This window comes from Phyllopteryx taeniolatus, chromosome 4, assembly GCF_024500385.1.
Source record: "Phyllopteryx taeniolatus isolate TA_2022b chromosome 4, UOR_Ptae_1.2, whole genome shotgun sequence".
Lineage (NCBI taxonomy): Eukaryota > Metazoa > Chordata > Actinopteri > Syngnathiformes > Syngnathidae > Phyllopteryx > Phyllopteryx taeniolatus.
The window spans coordinates 27,163,135-27,185,466 of NC_084505.1; the positions used below are offsets into that span (position 1 = coordinate 27,163,135).

General features: G+C 45.1%; 1 protein-coding gene across 9 annotated transcripts; it reads left to right on the forward strand.

Moving 5' to 3' along the window:
* Nucleotides 1–333: 333 nt before the first annotated feature.
* kif16ba (kinesin family member 16Ba) lies at nucleotides 334–22,327 on the forward strand. 9 transcript variants are annotated; one of them, XM_061771085.1, is made up of 28 exons: nucleotides 339–713; nucleotides 1,221–1,290; nucleotides 1,367–1,480; nucleotides 3,830–3,946; nucleotides 5,173–5,270; nucleotides 5,345–5,454; nucleotides 5,970–6,112; nucleotides 9,694–9,862; nucleotides 10,262–10,384; nucleotides 12,573–12,748; nucleotides 12,831–12,896; nucleotides 13,345–13,404; nucleotides 13,488–13,607; nucleotides 13,687–13,738; nucleotides 14,549–14,686; nucleotides 14,891–14,973; nucleotides 15,067–15,155; nucleotides 15,358–15,381; nucleotides 15,873–15,926; nucleotides 16,011–17,261; nucleotides 17,446–17,595; nucleotides 17,657–17,765; nucleotides 18,394–18,426; nucleotides 18,834–18,881; nucleotides 21,301–21,411; nucleotides 21,490–21,579; nucleotides 21,661–21,744; nucleotides 21,945–22,327. In XM_061771085.1, exons 1-28 carry the CDS (start codon nucleotides 667–669, stop codon nucleotides 22,122–22,124), a joined length of 3,909 nt encoding a protein of 1,302 aa, XP_061627069.1. In that variant the 5' UTR covers nucleotides 339–666; the 3' UTR covers nucleotides 22,125–22,327. The 9 variants fall into 9 exon arrangements, 5 of the variants coding, with proteins under 5 accessions (XP_061627069.1, XP_061627067.1, XP_061627068.1 ...); XM_061771083.1 differs by having other exon boundaries at nucleotides 14,891–15,155; XM_061771086.1 differs by lacking the exon at nucleotides 15,358–15,381 and having other exon boundaries at nucleotides 340–713.
* Nucleotides 22,328–22,332: the final 5 nt, after the last annotated feature.

Below are 22,332 nucleotides of genomic sequence, written 5' to 3' on the forward strand. Positions count from 1 at the left end.
CATTTCAGCAATGGATATCTGAAAAGGACAGCAAAACACCAAAGCTGGAATACAAAGACAAATGTAGAATAATACCAAATAAAAACTGGAAATCATGTACAGCAAACACCCTGATAATTATTACTAAAAGATTTATACATAGATGCAGATTTCTAAAACGTCACACACTGTTTTAGGTATTTTTGGGGGGAATCTTTGTATCGGAATGTTGGCGAAATTTTAATTAATAAAGTTGAGGAAAAAAAAAACGCTTGTATTATCCGTTATCACCACTGGGGGCGGTAGTGTGCAACCTGGATCCGTGGTGAACCGGCCCGAAGAAGAAGCTTTCCCGGTGACGAGCTCCCCTGTTGCCCGTTGGCCAATCAAAAGCAGCAGCTAGCCCGCTCGGCCGGCTAATTTTGCCCTACAGCTCCCGGAGCGCCGGAGCCGGTTCGGTCCGCGTCACAACAACACCTGCCCGAGGTGGCGACTCACTCACCCGATCTCTAGTTGTTTTTTTTTTTCTTTTACACTTTTGTGCTGCCAAGTGCCTTTTATCCCTGTTCCTCCCCCCGCTGCTGCTGCTAGCCGCTAGCGGCTAACTTGCGAGCCAACTCATCGCCTGCCCTGAAGCCTCCAAGCTCACTTTGCAGCCGAGCGGAGCAGACCGGAGCGGGATGAGCCATGGCATCGGTTCGGGTGGCTGTCCGGGTCCGACCCATGAGCAGACGGTGACTTTATATAATTTATATATATATTTTAGTTTTTTGTATTTTAAGATCACAATGTGTGACTGTGTATAAATGCGAACAGTTATAAACATGTTAATAACACTGACACTTTTATTTAAAAAAATAAATAAAATAAAATTAACGAAAGTAATAGTCTGGCCAGTCTTTTCCCATCAAAAGTTTGATCAAAGCAGCTGGTGAAAATTTAACAGCAGCAGGCTTGATTAGAAATAAATGAGCTGAACTGTAGCGCTTTGTCTTCCAGTGGCGTCAAAACGCATTTCAGTTCGGGGGCCACATTCACTCTAATTTCATCTCAAATTGGCTGGACCATATTCGTGAACTAATAAGATTATAAGTAAAGACAGTTCAAATGTTTTTCCCCATTGTTTTGGTGCAAATAATTAAACTGGGAAAATATTCACATTTATTGATTATTATCTTGTTAGTCAAAAGTGGAGCGAGCGAAAAGCTCCCTTTCAAATCTTCCCTTTGTTGTTCTTCCAGGGAGAAGGACTTGATGGCCAAGCGCATCATCAAGATGGACGGCAGCAAAACCTCCATCACCAACCCGAAGGTATTGTGCTTCTTCTTCCGCCTTGTCAAGCGTTCGGCCCCAAAAGCATCTGAAACCTCCAACTACTTTCCTAAAGCTCTCTGAAGGCATCGCGGGGGAGTTGATGAGGGATTCCACCAAAACCTTTACCTACGACTTCTCCTACGACTCGGCCGACTCGAGGAGCTCCAGCTTTGTCACTCAGGAGAAGGTAAACCATTTCCAGGTTTTTCCTGCTGCTCCCAAAAGTTTTTTTTACACACAATTTTCAACTCCCCACATCTTTGACTGACCTGGCCGTTTTAAATATTAAATGTGGCAAAATGTGCAAAAATGGATTGATTGAATCGACAACTAACCGATCATCTAATTAATTGACAAGTCCCAAATTCGCCGATTTCTGTAGTCCTCCATGAAAGCAGACTAATTATCGTTGTTTTTTTAAAATACAACATTTGCAAAGATACGCTTTTACTTAGGAAAACAATCAAACATTTTTGACAATTTTTGGTTGAATGTTACGGACCAAACCAATTTATGTTTGTGTGTTTTGTTTCTGTAGTCTACTTGCAGATTTATTTCCTCCCTACTTTTGAAAACAGATGTACTTTTTACACCTTAATTTGTCAAAATCGGCTCGTTACTTTTTTCAACCTCTGCTGATGGCGATGCAACGTGAAAATGATGTCAATAGGGAGAGGGAAAGTCAAGAGTGAGATCTTCATTCATTTAGTGCCAACAACGTATCAATACGCGTTTTAAAACCCAAGCGTTCAGTGCCAAATATGTATTAATACGCGTTTTACATTTTATCACGGGAAGTGGGAGAAGGAGGCGCTGCCGCAGCACCACAGAGAAAAGAGAGTTTGGGAAGAATTTTACTGAGGCTCAACTGCCAGCAGAGGGCACCAATGCACCATTTTACATTTGACAAACAGCCTTCAGAGCCTTGATCCTATGCACGCAGCAGTGTTTGCGGGCCAAAAATGGTGGCGGGCACAGGCTGGAAGTTGGAAGAGCTGAAAAATTTTTACACTCAAAGGGATGAAGTTATATCTATCATATTCCCAGAGTATCTATTGTGGAAGTTAGCACAATTGTGTGTTTGTGTCAGAGGTGGGTATAACTCTGAGATCTTGTATGGTGAGGATCACGGTCGCCTTCTCAACCACCAGTAAACAACAAACAAGTGTCGTGACCGACGTGGATTCCGGTGAGTTTGCGTCACTCACAGTGCATTGTATAGCTAAATACGGGATTATTTTTCCAATCGAAAGCTGTTCCTAAATGTTGTTATACCTGCATTATACAATGAAAACACTTTCAGATGTCTGAGGTGTGACCAAAAAAAAAAATAAAACATCCAAGCCTCCAAGGTACTGTTGCATAAATGCTGCTTTTCACAAAAAGCAAATTATCTCCATATTCTGTGAGACGCCACCAAAAAACCTAAAACGTCTGCATGTTTCACTGCACATAACTAAAGAACAAAAAAGGGTAGGTTCGAGTTTTTTTTCCCCGCTGAAAGAAGAGTTTCATCCCTTAGTTTGGTAGATATGGTATGATTATAATCATAGAACACAATATTCTATAAGCCTTGAACGATCGGTCAAAAACAACTGGCTCTCGGAGGAGGGGGGGGGGGGGGTTGTCTTTCCTGAAAACGGCTGGCATTGAACGAGTTAAAAGATTGATTGAGATCGTGAAAAACAGAACAGTAGTGACATGGAGGGATGCACCGATACCGCTCTTTTCGGTGTGACTGTAAAAAGGGGTTCACACTGGAATTTGCATCAATACCGAGTATCGATAATTGATAATGCTACTTCCCTTGGATGATTGGCTTTCCACTTCCGTATTATGGCCCCAATCGTGCTCACTGGAACGTTCAGAAGCTTCGATATGCGCCTGTAACCACTGCCATCGTTATGTTTGGCAACAATTCGTTTGCAATGGTCTTGAGACAGCTGTTTGCTCTTCCCCATCATGAGATGTGTCTCGTCTCACACCTTGGCAATGAGACCTTTTTGTAGGCCATCAATTTGGACTCAACCAGCTGATACTCATTTGTGCTGACAAGGGGCTGGATTGCCGTTTGATTATTGATAGATTTTAGGCGTTGTCTTGGCTTTTCATGCCTTTTCCCACCGCCTTTCATGTGTTCAATACTTTTTCCCTGTGTCATTTCACATTTTTACACACAACTTAATTTCTGAGCTTCTTTGTTCCTTCTATGTGTGGATTACTGTATGTCTTGTCAAAAAAAATAAATAATTCGTACGCCGGATTTCCAGAAACACAACGGAGTACTAAACCATAGCTCTGCATCCTAAGACGCAGATTGATCGTACTTTATGCGTCCCTGCTAATCTTTGTGCGTCTCAGACGCGGGACGCACATCAAACAAGATCCCTGAGATTTCAGAATCTGTATCTTTTTGCTTTGTCTTAAGTATGGGAGTTGAATCAGTCTGTCTGCTTTTACCAGAGTCTTACTTGACAAGTATCTTTACTTGTACTTCAATCCAGAATGTGAATGCTTGTACCACCTGTGTCGCCAGGTCTTCCGAGATTTGGGCCGGGACGTGCTGCAGGCGGCGTTTGAGGGCTACAACGCCTGCGTTTTCGCTTACGGTCAGACGGGATCCGGGAAGTCGTACACCATGATGGGAAATCCGGTAACACGGCGCACTTCTTTGTTTTCACGACTCACTTGAGGCTATGGGAGAAGGAATAAGGGTCATGTCCATATCATTTGCTCAGTAACGGTAAAGACATGGCGCACTGAATTGTCTTTTGAAAATCAATTCACTTGACTACTATGACTTTTTGAATTATTGGCAGCTGTTATCCATCAAAAGGTCAAAACTGTTGCTAAGAAAAGTAATTATTCTAAAGTAATATTTTTCAAACTTTGAATGCCAAAATGTCTTTTGCGTTTGGTGTCTGAAATGATGTTTCATGGTCTGCAACATGTTTTGTGAAGATGCTAATGACATTTTTGGATCCATCAGATTTTCCTTCTATTGCTTAATTTGCCCTTTTCATGAAAACTAACACAAATGCATCTTCGTGTCCATAGACGACTTTTTTTTTTGTGTGCTGCTTTTACAATGTCACTCAAGCTGTCTTTACTGTTAATGCCACTGGAGAGAGGCTCATGGTGCTGTTGCAATACACCAGAGGGATCTGTGAGCTGAAGTGCCAGGATGAGGCAGCCATTTTGCATTCACACAATAAGCGGCAGAATTTTTATTGTATAAGTATTGCTGGCTGGTATCGGCAACCTTCATGATTATGCAATTCATTGAAATAAGGCCCGATCTGGTATCGGTACTCGGCCATCTGTGGTACAAAGCCAGAAATTATGGCACACTGAGCACATTACAGTATGGACGATAATTATGAATATGAACGATCGCACTAATGGTTTGAGAAGATCCAGTAGTCATCCCTCACTATATTGTTCACTTTTTGCGGGTTCAGTGCATTGCAGATTATTGACTACATCACGGGGTTTTGTGTTGATTATTTTTCCCCACGGACAGTGAATGCAGACTCGCGTCGCAATCAGCGCCAGCCAGGAGGAAAGAGCCAAAGACAGAATGTCCAAAGTTTGGGATCATTTCACACTTGATCAAAGAAGCTAAAGTGCCTATTGCAGAGCCCAACTAGCTTAAGTTAAACAGCTGCTCATCTGCAGTAGAGTAAACATCGTTAGCTAATTGGTTATAGTCTAGTTAGAAAGACTTAGGGATGATGTAAACAGCCGCTGGTGTGCTTTTATCCGCTTTATTGAACAAACGGTAACAAAATATGGTAAACCGAGGCACCTTCTTAGCCGGGGCTACTTCCATGTCAGCTAGCAAGCGCCGTTATTGATTGATTTATTTTTGTCCGGCAGGGAGACGCAGGTCTGATCCCGCGGATCTGCGAGGGTTTATTTAGTCGGATCGCGGACGCCATTCGACGGGACGAAGCTTCTTTCCGCACGGAAGTCAGGTGACCGCCGTCCGATCCTCCACAACGTCGGCCGTGACGTTGCGGTCGTGGTCATCATCTTCTGGTTCTCGTAGCTACCTAGAGATCTACAACGAGCGCGTTAGGGATCTTCTGAGGAGGAAGTCCACTCAGACGTACAACCTGAGAGTGAGGGAGCACCCCAAGGACGGACCTTATGTGGAAGGTCAGACTTTTTTTTTGTGGGCTAAGACAAGACAAGAATGCAACAGGCACGAAACAGTGTGACACAAGGGGCAATTACAAAAGAAGTAAAAAAAAAAAAAAAGTCCAACTCTTTTAAGTACAGTGGAGCCTTTGAAATGTTTCAAGATACGAGCTGTCATTCAGCGGATTTTTATTTGTATTTTTTTGCTTTAATGTGCAAGTTGAAACTTGCTATAGAAAGAGAATTATGTAAATGCAAAACAACCATAGCTCGGCCTTTGAGTTCGCGAGCTGAATGGTAACGCTGCTTAGCATCTATGTTGCACGGATGGAACCCTTCGTGCAATGGATTGAAAACAAATGCTGCAGCAGCAACATGTCTACTGACAATTTAACAGTACTCACAGCCACATATTCTTTATCCGACTGACATTAGTGCCGCACTGAGACGCTAAAAGAGGAGTTATAATGCCTCGAGTTCTAGGCAGGACACGCCCCGCTGCAATCTGATTGGCTGCTGCTGTGTGACCTCAGATCTGTCTAAGCACCTGGTGCAGAACTACAGCGATGTGGAGGAGCTGATGGAGGCGGGAAACGTCAAGCGCACCACCGCCAGCACCGTCATGAACGACGTCAGCAGCCGCTCGCACGCCATCTTTACTGTCAACTTCACGCAGGTCCGACATATGTCCTCCTCCTCCTCCTCCTTTCCCTCCACGTGAAGGCAACATTTATTTTAATTTAAAACAAGTTTTGAAAAAATAAACATTTTTTTTCAAAGCTAAAAATGTTTCTCTTTCCCGTGAGGCGCAGTTTTGCTAATAATTTCTTCATTTCAGGAGCAACTTGATAATTCTGAGGAGTACATTTTTTGCATGTTAATCACACAGGCACCCGAAGCAAGGGTTTTATAAAACAATAACAATACAACAATAAAACAGGCGGTTGAATGTAGGGGCGCCGCTGTCAAATACTTTAATATTCAATTAGCCTACTGAAAGTTCTATCTAATTGAGTATTTGAATAAAGTATATTTTTGCATGGCTAAAGAGCTATTATGAATTAAAAAACAGAAAATAAACCCTTAATCACGTATGACACATTTTATTATTATTATTTTTTTTATATCCTCAGCAGTTGAATTTCCTATAATTCACATGGTTCATAAAAAAAAAAAAGGCATTAACATGCTTTGTGCCGCTAGCATTTTAGCATACGACTTTATACAGTAAATTCATGACTGGGTGTTCGAGTTTAGACCAGCTGAGTAGGAATAGGATAAATATTCTATATACTATTCGAAGTTTTGGAAGTGTTCATTTTGGTCAAACTAAAATGAAGAAACCACCAAAACCCGCCATTTTACCCTTCTTTGTTTCCGAACTCTTTTGTCACATTCTTCACCTCAATGTCTCCCTGACAGATCAGCTGGTCGTATACTGGCCATTGTGTCACAGTGACTGCACTGAGGATACTTACAAGCACCTGTTATGAAGTAACGTTATGTTTGCTTATACTGTACTTGTGAAGTTGTCCCCTTCGTAATATACAAGCCATCGTTTATATACGTCAATATGACGGCTTGCGAGCAGAGCATCCAATGGTTGATCGATGTGTGCATGTCACACGGCTGATTAAATGCAGTGCAAATGTATACACTCGGTCGGAATGGATTACTTGATGTAAACGGTTTCCAGAGATCTTCCACTGTAATGGCAAAAAAGTATCGAAACCTGGCAAAAGCGCTACGTTACCTTGTCTTGTGTCCAGCGCGACTCACGTACTGGGTGGGCGTCTTTGGCGGAGATAAAGATAAATAAAGTTAAATCAATGTTAACTGGCCCTGTGTGAAAAAGTATTGGCCCCCTAAACCTAAGAACTGGTTGGGCCATCCTCAGCAGTAACAACTGAAATCAAGCGTTTTCTAGAACTGACAATGAGTCTTTCACATCTCTGTGGAGATATTTTGGCCCACTCTTCCTTGCACAATTGTTTGAATTCAGCACAAATGGAGGGTTATCAAGCATGAAGGGCCTTTTGAAGGTCAGGCCACTGCATTTAAATCGGATTCAAGTCTGGACTTTGACTAGGCTGCTCTAAAACCTTCATATTGTTTTTTTAAGCCATTCCGAAGTTGACTTGCTGGTGTGTTTTGGATTGTTATCGTGGTGTAGAACCCAAGTGTGCTTCAGCTTGAGGTCACAAGCTGAAGGCTGAACATTCTCCTTCAGGATTTTCTGTTAAAGAGCAGAATTCATGGTTCCATCAATCACAGCAAGTTGTCCAGGTCCTGAAGGAGCAAAGCAGCCCAAGACCATCACTCTACCACCACCATGTTTGACTGTTGCTATGATGTTCATTTTCTGAAATGCTGTGCTGCATTCACGCCAGATGTAACGATACACACGCCTTCCAAAAAGCTCGACTTTCATCTTGTCAGTCCATATAATATTCTCCTGAAAGGCTCAGGAATCATTCAGGTGTTTTTTTTGCAAAAGTTAAGACTAGCCCTTATTTTCTTTTTGGTCAGCTTGTTGGTGGTTTTCACCTTGGAACTCTGCCATGGATGCCATTTTTGCCCTGCTCTCTCTTCTTTATTGTTGTGTCATGAACTCTGACTTTGACTGAGGCAAGGGAGGCCTGCAGTTCTTTAGAAGTTGTCCTGAGTTCCTTTGCGGCCACCTGGATGAGTCATTTCTGTTCTCTTGGGGAAATCTTTGTAGGCCGGCCACTCCTGGGAAGGTTCGTCACTTCCATGTTTTCTCATGTGAGGATCATGGCTTTCCCTATGGTTCACTGGAAACCTAAAGCTTTAGAAATGGTTTTGTAACCCTTTCCAGACTGTCAATTACTTTATTTCTCGACTGTTCTGGAATTTCTTTGCGTCGTGTCATTTTGTTGCAGCTTTTTTCGATTTTGTCGGGACAGATTCTGTTTATGATTTATTGATTGAACAGGTCTGGAGGTCATCAGGCTTGGGGTGTGATCAGTGAAAATTAACCAAAAATTGTGATTAGCAACAATTATTTCATGATTTAACAAGGGGGCGAATTACTTTTTCACACAGGGCCAGGCAAATTCGAATAGTTTTTTTCCCCCTTAATAAATTAAATCATCATTTAAAAACAGCATTTTAAGTTCACTTTGGTAATATTTGTCTGATATTTACATTTGTTTGATGATCTTAAATATTAAAGTGGGGAAAGTATGTTAAAATAGAAGAGTTTGAAAGGGGGGCAATACTTTTTCACTTGCACTTTATGCGGAACGTCACGTAACCAACACGGGAAAAACAATAATGTGCGATCCGAAGTACCGTAATTTCTTGTGTATAATGCACATTTTTATCCCCCCAAAATTGTCAAAAGTCAATAGTGGGCATTATACATAGGTATAGGGGCAAATGGAAAAAACCTTCACATTTTTATAAATGTATGCTGACATCTAGGGGTTTTGAAAAAGCTGTACACGTTCATTCCAAAATGTGCCACCTAGTGGTTATAAAAAAGGTGTAGCCTACACTTCCATTCCAATATGACAGGGATACGTATGACTGCATATATGTACAATTGTGCTCATAAGGGTTTTCCAGAATTTTGAGGTCAACATGGGTGCGCATTATACAAGATAAATTACGGTATTTCTTTTCAATGTGTTTTATGAAGGTGCATATAAATTTAAAAAAAAGTTAGAATATAGAAAAAACAATAAAAAAAAAACCATTCATTTAATATTAAAAAAATTGTTATTAATAGAAAATACAGGTTTAAAAACATTCATATTGTATCTTCCATCCATCCATCCATTTTCTGAGCCGCTTCTCCTCACGTGGGTCGCGGGCGTGCTGGAGCCTATCCCAGCTATCATCGGGCAGGAGGCGGGGTACACCCTGAACTGGTTGCCAGCCAATCGCAGGGCACATAAAAAAAAAAAAAAACAACCATTCGCACTCATATTCACACCTACGGGCAATTTTGAGTCTTCAATTCATGCATGTTTTTGGGATGTGGGAGGAAACCGGAGTGCCCGGTGAAAACCCACTCAGGCACGGGGAGAACATGCAAACTCCACATTGAACCCGGGTCCTCAGAAGTGTGAGGCTGACGCTCTAACCAGTCGGCCACAGTGCCGCTATTGTATCTTTATTTCTTTCAAATTAACAATTACCAACAAAAAATAATCACATTTCAAAACACAATAACTCTATTTATTTAAAAAAGACTATGTATTTTTTTCTTAACACACAACTTTTCTCCAGGCCAAGTTTGACGCAGAGATGCCCAGCGAGATGCTGAGCAAGATCCACCTGGTGGATCTGGCCGGTAGCGAGCGGGCCGACTCCAGCGGCGCCACCGGAGTCCGGCTCAAGGAAGGCGGCAACATCAACAAGTCTCTCGTCACGCTCGGCAACGTCATCTCCGCCCTCGGTCAGAAGCACATACGCACACACACAAAGAGAATTACGTACACATGCAAAATTACAACCACACGATTGCACCCTCCCAAAAAAGAATCGCACACAAAACGTGCATCCACAAAATCAAACGCACACAAAATTGTCCACAAAGAAATCGCACGCAAAATGACACACAAATGCAACTAAAAACAATCCCACATGTACACAAACTCACACCTACACCACACAAAGTCACAACCACCGCATGCACACAAACACACACGTGTGCAAAATTACAACCACACAACGGTAGCACAAATAAATCCCACCACACACACACACACACATACACACACGCAATCAGAATCACACGCACGCACAGAAAATGACAGCGTGTGAGTAAAGTTTGCGTTTGCTTTTGGGGGCGCAGCCGACCTTCCTCGGGACGCCAACACGAAGAAGAAGTGCCTCTTCGTGCCCTACAGAGACTCTGTGTTAACGTGGCTGCTGAAGGACAGTCTGGGCGGGAACTCCAAGACCATCATGATCGCCAGTGAGACACGCACACACGTGCAGACATTTCTTATTTCTTATTGATTCAATATTTTTCCATTTTCCCACTGTGCCCACCTGTAGTCGTGCTGCCAGATCCTTCCTCGATTGAAGAGATCTGTCAGCTTTGCGCATTTTTGTTGGCGGCAGGGGGGCGGAGATGACCCGCTTAGGGCTCGTTGGTGGTTGGTGGACTATAGAGGTTTTATTTCCTGTAAAATTACAACTATATTCCTGTTAAATTATTTTACTTATATTTTCAATGTCGTCCCATAAAATGGTTTTTCTTATAATATTTGCACTTAAGTATCAAAATTTACAGATGTTTTTTTCATGTAATGTAATGACTACAGGTATTTTTTAAAATGTTGAGTAGTAGTAGTATAGTTTTCCTTGTATTTTAGTATTCGTTCTTTTTTTATTCATGCAAAAAAAAAATTTTCTTCCCACAGTATGACAACTTTAGTCTCATAATAAATGTTTTCTCGTAATATTATGACTTTAATAATGTCATAAATGAATTTGTCAAAGTGTGGAAAGTATTGCATGTCTTCACCGTTATTCCGACTGTATAAAGATAAGCGTGTAATGGCTGTTTTTCATCCAACTCGGATGAATTTTTTCAGGCTATTTATTTGTTTACGGTTATTTAAGAGTATTTTAATGGGCCACCACCATTACAGTCTTTTTTTTTTTGTTTGTCATTTTTCCTGATTGAAGGGGGCTCGCCATTCCCGTTGGTTATAGTTTCCTGAGTCGTCATGACTCAGTACTACTTGTGCCCACGTGTGTTTGTGTGCGTGTGTGTGTCCTTGATTTGTGTTCGTCAACACCCGCCTAACTCGAACTCTGATTGGTCCACAATGACATTTGACAGCCAATCGAAAGAGAAACTGCTTGAATGATTTTCATATTCAAGTAGCGTACGGCGTTATGTGGCAGTAACGCTGACTGAAAAGTGATTTGCTCGATTGCTGAGAAAAGTAACGCGGTTAGTTACTAGCGTTACTTATATCGGCGTTGCCCCATCACTGGTGTTATGAAATAGTTTACCTCTCCCACGTTTTAAACTTCTTAGAAGATTCTTTTGAAAGTATTCCTTCGTGCCTGTTCTCACTCTGAATTGGAAGACTATAGTATAAAAGTCATTTTCATATAATTTGATCAAGAACTGTAAAAACAAAAAAAAAAAGACTGTAATGGTGGTGGCCCATTAAAATACTCTTAAATAACCGTAAACAAATAAATAGCCTGAAAAAATTCATCCGAGTTGGATGAAAAACAGCCATTACACGCTTATCTTTATACAGTCTTAATAACGGTAAAGACATGCAATACTTTCCACACTTTGACAAATTCATACATATTTATAGCTGAGGAGTAACACCATTTACTGTATTTTGCTCTCTGCTGTTGTGTGAATGGAAAATGGCTGCCTCGTCCTGGCGCTTCAGCTCACAGATCGCTTTGGTGTATCGCGACAACATCCTGGGGCTCTCTTCAGTGACATTAACGCTAAAGACGAGCTTGAGTGACGTTTGTAAGAGAAGCCACACACACAAAAAAAAGAAAAATGCATTTGTGTTCCTTTTCATGGAAAAGAGGAGAAAAATCACATGTATCCAAAAATGTCAGAAAACCATAAAACTTCATTTGGGGCACATAATGGTCAAGACATTTTGGCATGGAAAACGTTTACAAATATTTCTTAGAAACAGAAACAGTTATGACCTATTGATGGATAACAACTGCCAATAATTTAAATACTGATATTAGTCCAAGTAAAATCCGGGGGCCGTGTCTTTACCGTTATTGATCAAATGATATGCAAATGATCCATTACATCTATTAGAGAAAAAGGAAAGAAGACTTGCTTAGTTCTCCAAACAAGAGGCCAAGCATGTTCTCAAGCTGTTTATTTCTCACTCCTGCTTGACGTTTACTGGAAAACGGACGCGTTAAACAAAAGACAGTAAAGCATTTTATTTTGAAACGCCAAAATGATCAACTGACGTTTTCTAGCTCGGTGCTAACACAACGCATCCATGTTAAGGTTATTCAAACCTTCCGACAGCTGCTACTCTACCACGCGCAGAACAGTAATGCATACAAGCAGAGTGTACGGCCAAACATCTGCCGGGGTGCGGACCTTCTCTCCATCCTCACGAGGTTCCTCCTCCTGTCCGCAGCCGTGTCGCCCGCCGGCGTCAACTACGGCGAGACGCTCAGCACGCTACGCTACGCCAACAGGGCCAAGAACATCATCAACAAGCCCACCGTCAATGAGGACGCCAACGTCAGGCTCATCAGGGAACTGCGGGCGGAAATCGCACGACTCAAAGCTCTGCTGGTTCAGGGCAACCAGGTGAACGCCGGATACCGCCGTACCGAGAGCGGTAGCGGTAGCGCGAGCGACGTCATCTTGTGGTGTCGTCGTTGTGATTCAGATCGCTCTGCTGGACTCGCCCACTGCGCTCAGCATGGAGGAGAAGCTGCACCAGAACGAAGCCAGAGTCAGTGGCGCACACAGTCGACATGATTATGCTTTGACGTGGCCGTGTGTGTCTGTATGTGTAAAAGTGTGTTTTGTGTGTGTATGTGTGTGAGATGTAAAAATGTCCAATTGTGTAGGTGTTTTTGTTGTGAGAATATAATTATTGTTTGTGTAGTTGTATCTGTGTGTTTGTGTGTGTAAAATTTGTGTGAATGTGTTTGTGTGTGAGAATGTAATTGTGTGTGTGTGTCTGATTTTTGTTTTGTGTGCCTTTTTGTTTATTTTGTGTGCAATTGTGCGTGTATGAGTGATGTGTGTGGGTCTGTATGGGTCAGCGTGAGTGTGTGAGTGTATTTTGTGTGTGTGTGTGTGTGTGGGTGGGGGGATTGCGTGGGTGTAATTTTGCGCATGTGTGTGAGTTTAAAATTGTTTTTTTTAATGAATTAATTTATTTTGTATGTGTGTAGGTGCTGGAGCTGACAAAAGAGTGGACCAACAAGTGGAATGAGACGCAGAACATCTTGAAGGTACTTTTTGCACTTTTTCTCTGGTGTCTTTCTTGCCAGCGTCTGGCGCGTGACGAGAGCACGGGCGTCTGCCGTGCGCTCAGGAGGAGACGCTGGCACTGCGGAAGGAGGGCATCGGCGTGGTCCTGGATTCTGAGCTTCCTCACCTCATCGGCATCGACGACGACCTCCTCAGCACCGGCATCATCCTCTACCACCTCAAGGTCCCAAAAGACGCCGGCGCTGCGCCAACATTTGCTTCAATTTGCAATCAGTTTGTTTTGTGTGCCGCTCTCGCGCCAGGAAGGACGAACGTGCGTGGGCAGAGAGGACGCGGCCACGGAGCAGGACATTGGTCAGTCTTTTTTTTTTTTTTTTTTTTTTTTATAAACACTTTTTCCCCCCCACATACACTATGTTGCCAAACGTATTGTCTCACGTGCCTTGACTCACACTTTATTTTAGTGATATCCCATTCTAAATCCATGTGGTTTCATGTGATGTTGGTCGACCCTTTGCAGCTATAACAGCAACTCTTTCAACAAGGTTTAGGGGTGAGTTTACGATGACCGATGTTGGACCAGAAGGCCTGGCTCACTGTCCACTCGAAATCAACCCAAAGGTGTTCTAGAAGAATCACTTTTTATTGTCATGAACATGAATGCATGCAGACGAAATTTGTTCTGTGCATTTAACCCATCACAGTGAACACATGCACATGTTAGTGGAACACACTGGAGCAGGGGCCAGGCACAAATAATTAAGTGAAGTTTTTAAGATATTAATTTAAAAACACAATTTTAAAAACTAAATGAAAAGCAAAATTCAACTATATACATTTTCTTTTAAAAACAAATCTGAACAAATGATCAATCGTTAAAAACTAAAAATACATCAAAATAAATGAAATACTTAAAACATATAAAAACAATTGATTACAAAACAGTTAAATATATATTTATAACAATAATATTAAAAAATATATATTTTAAATGTTTTAGAAAAACAAAATTATTTTTTTTTTAAAACAGTCTTTGAGTAACATTAGTTTTAAAAGCGCATTGATGTGAAGTGTATGCCAAAGCAGCAGGTGGCGCTGTAACTCAAGCTGATGGGAGATTTGAAGCGTTGTGGCACTGACGTGAGTTTTCCTGTGCTTCGGCAGTTCTTCACGGCGTGGAGGTAGAGAGCGAGCACTGCGTGTTTGAGAACGGTGGAGGCACGGTGACGTTGGTGCCACTGGGCGCCGCGCCGTGCTCTGTCAACGGGACGAACGTCGCCGGGCCCGTGCGGCTCAATCAAGGTCAGAGAAATGATTTTGGCCCTGCGGGATCGGTTGAGGATGCTGGCAGGGGGCGGGGCTTCAGGGCTGTAAGCACGTTAGCTTCATTCCACACCTAGACGCACCGGTCCGTTCACAATTACGCGCGACATTGAGTGGTCTCTGGTTTGTCTGCCTGTTCCCCGGCGTGGCGTGGCGACCGGCGGGTTCGCACGACTCTCGTAGGTGCCGTCATCCTGCTGGGCAGAAGCAACATGTTCCGCTTCAACCACCCCAAAGAGGCGGCCAAGCTCCGCGAGAAACGCAAGGTGACATTTCGCACCGACTTCATCTTGCACGGGCGGCGCTGCCACGCGTGTCCAGTCCCGTCTCCGACACGCGTCCGATCTGGTCTCCTTCAGAGCGACCTGTCGTCCACCTTCAGCCTGTCCATGAGCGACCTGTCCCGGTCCTGCGAGAACCTCTCTGCTGTCCTGCTCTACAACCCGGGGTGAGTTCACCGGGTCGCACGGAGCACGCCCCTCTGTCAGCACGTGGCCAGTTGCCATAGCAACACGGGTTGAGCGTCGTGCGCTTGAGTGCAATGAAGAAGAATGCATGATGATGATGATGAAGATGAGTGTGATGAAGATGATGAGTGACGATGATCAAGACTGCTGCTGTTAACTGTGTCCGGTCGACACGCTCTTCAGTGACTTGGGTCCCGCCTTCCTCAGGTAGACGCTCCACTTCCTGTCTGTGCACGTCCACTTCCTGTCTGTCTGTGTCCGTGTGCTAATATTGATAAATATTAAATATATTCACAATACCATTTTGTTTTTTTGTTTAGCTTTCACTCAGTCTTGTCGTTTTTGTCGCCCGCCATCTTCTCACCGCTTTTGTTTTTTTTTCATCCGCTGATTCACATTTACTTTACAACACGTGTGTGTTCGTACATGTAGATTTACTTTACAACACACGTGTGGATGTGTGTGTGTGTACATTTACAACACACGTGGGCTGCCCACTAACACACATGCATGCCTACTGTGGGCATATTAGTAGGCGTGTGTGCTTGCTTGCGTGTGTTTGTGTGTGCACGTTAGTGTGCTTATTATTGGGCATTCATGTGTGTGTATAGGTAGTGTACTGTGTGTGCATGCATGTGCGTGTGTGTCTGTGAGCTGCTGCTGCGTGCAATGTGTGTGATTGTTGATGATGTCATCAGGTTGGAGTTCGAGCGTCAGCAGCGTGAGGAGCTTGGCAAGTTGGAGGTGACGAGGTAAATGTGCAGCTGATTGACGCCTGTCCTCCGATTACCGAGGCAACGCTGACACCGATGATGTTTTTCTTTGTGTGGCGGCAGGCGTCTGATCAAGGAGATGGAGGTCAAGCAGCAGAGTGAGAAGGCCGAGCTGCAGCGCCTCCAGCAGGAGGTGGAGAGCCAGCGCAAGGAGTCTGAGGAGGTGCGCCAGAGGATCCTATGCCAGGAGGAAAGCCTGCGCCGCCGCAGTCAGGACATCGAGAGCCGTCTCCGAGACTTCCTGGAGGAGAAGCAACGCTTTGAGGAGGACAGACAATCTGACCTCCTGATGGAGGGACTCCAGCTGCGGCAAGAGGAGCAAGATGAGCAGATCTACCGAGAACTAGAGAAGCTGAAGCGGGAGCGCGAGGTGCAGCGAGGCCGTTTGGAGGTGGAGAGGCGCCGCCTGGAGGAGCAGGAGGGCCAGGAGCTGAGCCTGGTAGGGAGGCTAGAGGAGCAGCTGAGAGACAAACGACAGATCGCCGTCACTTTGATGAGCCACGAGGACGCCCAACGCCTGGAGGAGGACAAGCGGGAGCTAGCGGCTATCAGAGAGGCACTCCTGTGCGCCAAGGAGGCTAGAGGCCAGGTGAGAGGGGGGGCCGCAGGGGAGGTCGGAGTGACGTCCAGCGACGAGGCCGCCGCCTACGCTCGCTACTTTGACTTCAAGGCCTCCCAGGTGCAGGAGCTTGGCCGCCTGGGGTCGAGTCTTCAACGACAGAGGGTGCGCGTGGAGAAGGAGATGGCCAGCGAGCGAGCCACGCTGCATCTCCTTGAGGAACGCCTGACGGAGGCTCAAGAGAAGAAGCGACAGGACATGTGCCAGGAGGAGCAGCAGCTCCTCAAGCAGACAGAGCATCGGCTGAAGTCCGTTGAGCTCCAGCTGAGCGCCCTGGATGCCAAGCTTCTGCCCGCGCTGGCTGAGGAGAAGCGGCGAGCCGAGGAGGCGCTGGAACGCAACGGGAACTACCCAAGTCCTCCTGGCTTGGACAACTTCCTGTACCAAGTAGAGAAAGAGCTGGAAGACAAGGAGGAAAAGCTGAAGGTCCACCGGGCCAGTGCCCAGCAACTGCAGCAGCTGCAGGAGACATACTGCTTCACGGCCAACGTGGCTCGGCAGGAGGACAAGGTGAGGCGCAAGGAGAAGGAGATCCTGGAGGCCAAGGAGAAGCAGCAGCGGGAGGCGATGGAGCAGGCGGTGGCACGCCTTGAGAGGAGACACTCGGTCCGAAAATGCGACCGCTCCCTGGAGACAGACGCCCAGGAGAACCCGGTACAGAACCTGAGGACGGGTCCAGACCTGGATCAGCATAGGTCAGACACACAGAATCAGTCAGTCTAGGTCCTCACATCGTGTTTTAAATGTAGGGATTAAAAGTAGAAAGTTGTCAGAAAAAATAATACTCAACCAAGTGAGCCATACATGAACAAAATCTTTTTGATTACTGCGCTCCACTCGTGATGTGACATTATTCTATTACGGATTTGGTTCTGACAGGGTAAAGCGAGAGATCCAAAGGTTCGGGCAGCGCATCAGCGAAGGGGAGGAGAACATCTCAACTCACGTGGACGACATCACGCCGCATGGCAGTGTGCCGGCAGATCACGTGCGGACTCTCCACCCGCACATTCCCCTCTCCGACGACAGGTACTGCTCATCAGAACATCAGAACCTCAGGACTCTGCTATTCACACTGTCTTCCGAAAAGGATCAACGCGTACATCGAGGAGGAGGTTCAGCGGAGGCTACGCCAGATAAACCTCTTCAACGGAACCAATACTGGAATGGACCTGTCGCTCTCCTGCGAGTCGCTACAGGTTGGTCTGCAGGTTCTGGACTTGACAAGTCAGGTGGTTGTGAATGCTCTAGGCTTGATGATCCAGGTGGGTGTGCATGGTCTGGACTTGATGAGCCAGGTGGGTCAGCATGTTCTGGACTTGACAATCCAGATAGTTGGGAATGTTCTGGGTATGAATGTTCTGCAATTGATGATCCAGGTGTTTGTGGATGTTTTGGACTTGATGAGCCAGGTGGGTCAGCATGTTCTGGACTTGACAATCCAGGGGGTTGTGAATGTTCTGGATTTGATGATCCGGTTAAGTCAGCTTGATGATCCAGGTTGGGTCACCATTTCCTGGACTTGACAATCTAGGTGGTTGTGAATAGACTTTACACCGATCTGATCGGCTTGATCGGTATCAGCCGATAATTAGCATTTTATGTAGATCGGCTGATCTGCTTTGTCATAATTTGCCCAGCCGATCCAAAAGACATTTATTCCGCATCTCCGTCGTGAATGTTTGAATCCAAAAGCTAGTTTATTTTTAGCCTTGTCACCTGTCCTGTGACCTCGTACTGTAAGTACGTGACGGCCTTTTGTACATGAGAGCCCAAGACTTTCCCTGTCCAAAGAGTCCTTTCTGATGCGGTTCTGTCTTCGTACAGGAGGAGAACCCTGGCGAGAGATCAACTGAGGAGGTAAACTTCAAGCATGCTCCGCCGCCGCCTTTTTTGCTTGTGCCACATGACCAATTAACAGGAATGCTCACAACACTGTGATATTATCATATTTATCGTATTGTATCATATAAGTATTTTGACTTTTGCTAGGGAGGTTTGAAGGGAATAAAATCAATGACATCATATTGCCTTAAGCGTCCAATCAGATCGCTGCGTGTGCGCTGTGATGCATTCACCACCGTCGTATTCGAGCATTCCATTCACTTCTTTCGGTGTAATATCATCTTCACACATTATTAGGATGCCTGCTTTCACATTGATGATCATTGAGCATTCATTTTAAGATTGTGCTAAGCTGTGTGACTTTGTAAAGTATAGAAAATAACTATGGAAGAGACATATTAGGATCTCTTGTTTTTTCCTAGGATAAGCAGCTGCTAAACAACAATGATCTACAAAAGTCCCAACATCTGGCAAGTGATCATCTATCAATCAATCAATCCTAAAGGCCTAATGTTCTACATGTCTTTTGTTCCAACTTAATTCTGTTCAATATTGATTGCCGAACGGTTCTGCTCATTGATAATCAGTAATCTAGCAGCTGTTAAGTATTGATTGTTGGTGGGTTGAATCATATAATGATTGAATAGCAGAAGTAGAAGTCCTCCACTTGACCAGGCACAGCTAATTAGTGCTCAAATCTCCAATCAAAATTCTGCATGAAGGACGGCGCAGGCGCCTGCTGATGACATCATCGATTCTCTTTGCATGCAGAAGCTTCCTGAAGCTTGGGGAAAAAGAAGAGGCGCCATCCATGTTTGACTTGTGGGTCAATAGATCAATGAAATGGTGGCCGAGAGCAGAAAACCCGAGTCCAGTGGACCCAACGAGCACCAGAACCAGGTTGGAAGGGAAAAAAACGTGGTCATGTGACCTGGCTGACACCCAGCTGAGCTGCCACCGAACCAGAACATCATCTCCTGAGTGGAAGGAGCAGCATGCTAACAGGAGGTCCATTATGGGCCGCTTGAAAGGGACTTTGTCGACTTAATTCAAAGCGTCGGCGTGCGTGACATCAAGGACTTGGTGGTGGACTATGTCACCCAAAAGTCCAAAGAACTTCGACTTTTGCCAATCAGTAGACCCATCAAAAGTTCCACGAAAAGAACTGTCCAAAAAGACAGTGGAACAACAATCGAAAGAACCACATGAGCCATCAAGAGAACCTCAAGAAGAACAATCGAAAGAACCTCAAGAACAGTCAAAAGAACCACAGCAAGAACCATCAAAAGAACTACGAGAAGAACAGTCAAAAGAACGATCAAAAGATCCACAAACATCAGTAGAACCATCACACGAGGCAAAAGAACCACCACCAAAAAGAACACTAGAACAACAAACAAAAGAACGATTGAAAGAACCATTAGAAGAAAGAGCAGTAGAGTCATTAAAAGGACCACCAGAGCAACCATCAAAAGAACAATCCAAAGAACCATCAATAGAACCGCTGGAAGAACTGTCAAAAGAACCATTAGAAGAAAAATCTGAAAGCTTAAAAGAATAATAAGAAAAAACACTAGCACAATCTAAAGAACCACAAGAAGAGCCACAAAAAGAACCAGCGTCGTCAGAAGAAGAATCTAGTTGATGTGGACTCAGAAACCAAAGTGATCTTGTTGAAGGTGACAAATGGGGGAGGCCTTCCTGTTGCTGTCGATGGCGTCTCTTGTGACCTGTCAGAAGGTTCCGTGCCTCGCGTGGCGAGCCGGCATCCTCACATCTTCCGTCAGCGTCTGGTTCTTATGCCGCTGCCCTTGGACTGCCTCCACTCCACTCCCCGGCAGGAAGTGCTGCAGACGTTGGAGTTTCTGGTGCCGTCCTTGCTGGCAGGCCTGCCTCTGGGCGACCATCTCTACCTGGTCCACGGAAACATATCCGCCACCGATAAGCCGTCGCTGGGCGCCGTCCGCCCTTTGCTGTACACCAGCGCCGCCTGTGCTCACACCGACGGCATCCTGCAGGTCCTTCTGACCGACACCCACGTAGTTCTCCTTCATAGGAACCGCCGCCCGGGTCCCTTAAACCGCACTTCCGCATCGTGGAAGTGCGTCGCTGCCGGGACGTCGGCTGCGTGCTGCTGAGGTGGAGTCACGCGGGCCCGCTGGTGCACGCGCCCGTTCAGTTCGCCCCATCGCGAGGAACCCGTCCTTCAGAAGGGCCCCGCCCATCGCGAGCGCTCGTGGAAGCTGCGGCTCTGCTGTGCGCCGGTGGCTGCCGTCTTGGTTGGTCAGCTGTCCGGCTGACCACGCCCACCTCAAACAACTCATTGATTCGATTTGAGTTGAATGGTTCTCCATAAAAAGGGAAGAAAAAATGTATTTCCATCAACAGGATGACTCGTTTCTTGACGTATTAGACAAAAAAACAACCACTCGCTTGTCTTTCCATTGTGGCGGAAGGTACCCAAGAAACTGATGAGCACTGCAGCCATTTTGTTACCAGTCCTTTCCCGTTGGCGGTACCAGCTGCAGTGGTGTTTTCGCTATTGTTGTTTCTACTGGAGTTTGTTGCGTTTTTTTTGGTTTTGTGCCACTTTTGTTGAGTTGTTGCTTCAGCTAGTTTTGTTGTTCTGTTGCTGCTACTGTTTTTTATTTTGTTGTTTGTGTTGGGGTCTTGTTTTTGTTGTCGTATTGTAGTAGTTACTGCTGCTGCTGACTATCATTGTTTTTTGGTATGTCACTTTAGCTGTGTTGTTGTCTGTTATTTTGTTTCTGCCACGTCTGTCGTTGTTTTGCTGTTGTTGCCCCTTTCCGTTGTTGTGTTGTTGCGGCTTCCATTTGTTTTTTTTTTTGGTTGTCGTCATCACACGTCTTTTGTGTCCTCGCCCCTCAGCGCGACATCTCGGCGCCTCCGCCGCGCCGCCGGGAGCCGATCGAAATCGAGATCCCTCGCTACGTCCTCAGAGGTCAAGGCAAGGACGAGCACTTTGAGTTCGAGGTCAAGGTGGGTGCACGCCTCCTGCGGCACGCTGACCTGTGAGAAAGGTCAGAGTTCATGTGAGCGTGCGTGCGTGTGCGTCAGATGAGCGTGAAGGACGAGACGTGGGCGGTGTTCCGTCGTTACAGTCGCTTTCGAGAAATGCACAAAAGTCTCATGTTGAAATATCCTCAGGTCAGTGGCACGCACACGCTCGCGTATACATATGAATATTGTTGTGATGATGATGATGATGAGGGATGTTTGTCGTTCCAGTTGGCAGCTCTGGAATTCCCTCCCAAGAAAATATTTGGAAACAAAGACGAAAGAATGGTCGTTAAACGCAGGAATCAGTTGGAGGTGACGTCTACACGCACACACATCTTTCTCACACCCACACACTCATTTTCCTTTCTCTCACAAACACAGTTTCTCTCACACTTCGTCACGCGCATTGTTGGTCTTACACGTACACACAAGAGTACAGATTTTTGTGGCAAATTTGATATATTGTGAGTTGCATTCACACGAACGTGTGTGTGTGTGTGTATGTGTTGCAGCATTACCTGCGGAGTTTGTTTGCCGTGATGATGTCGTCGTCGGGCTCGCCGCTATGCGCCGCCCTCGAGCCGACCGGCGATTCCGAGTGCGCGTGTGCGGTGTCCAAACGTTCCGTGTGTGAATTGTCACCCTTCTTCAAGAAAGGCGTCTTCGAGAGCGGTCGCCACGGAACCGGCTGACCGTCACCCAATCGCGCGCCTCGGCTTCTGTCCCGAGCCGGGCTGGCTCCGCCTCCGCTGGAAGTCCTCATTTGGGTAGTAAAATTGGGAGAAAAGCAAGGGCGCATGTTCGTGTTTATATATATATATATGTATATATATATATATATATAAATGTAAACTTTGTTTTATATTCTTCATGGACAGTAAATCAAGTCAACTTATTTGC

Excerpts from the sequence above, each read along its gene's own strand:
- kif16ba (XM_061771083.1), top strand. The coding sequence starts at position 667 with ATGGCATCGGTTCGGGTGGCTGTCCGGGTCCGACCCATGAGCAGACG. Across the intron at positions 5,271-5,344 it reads TCTTTCCGCACGGAAGTCAG|CTACCTAGAGATCTACAACG; the intron begins GTGACCGCCGTC and ends TGGTTCTCGTAG. Across the intron at positions 13,405-13,487 it reads AGACGCAGAACATCTTGAAG|GAGGAGACGCTGGCACTGCG; the intron begins GTACTTTTTGCA and ends CCGTGCGCTCAG.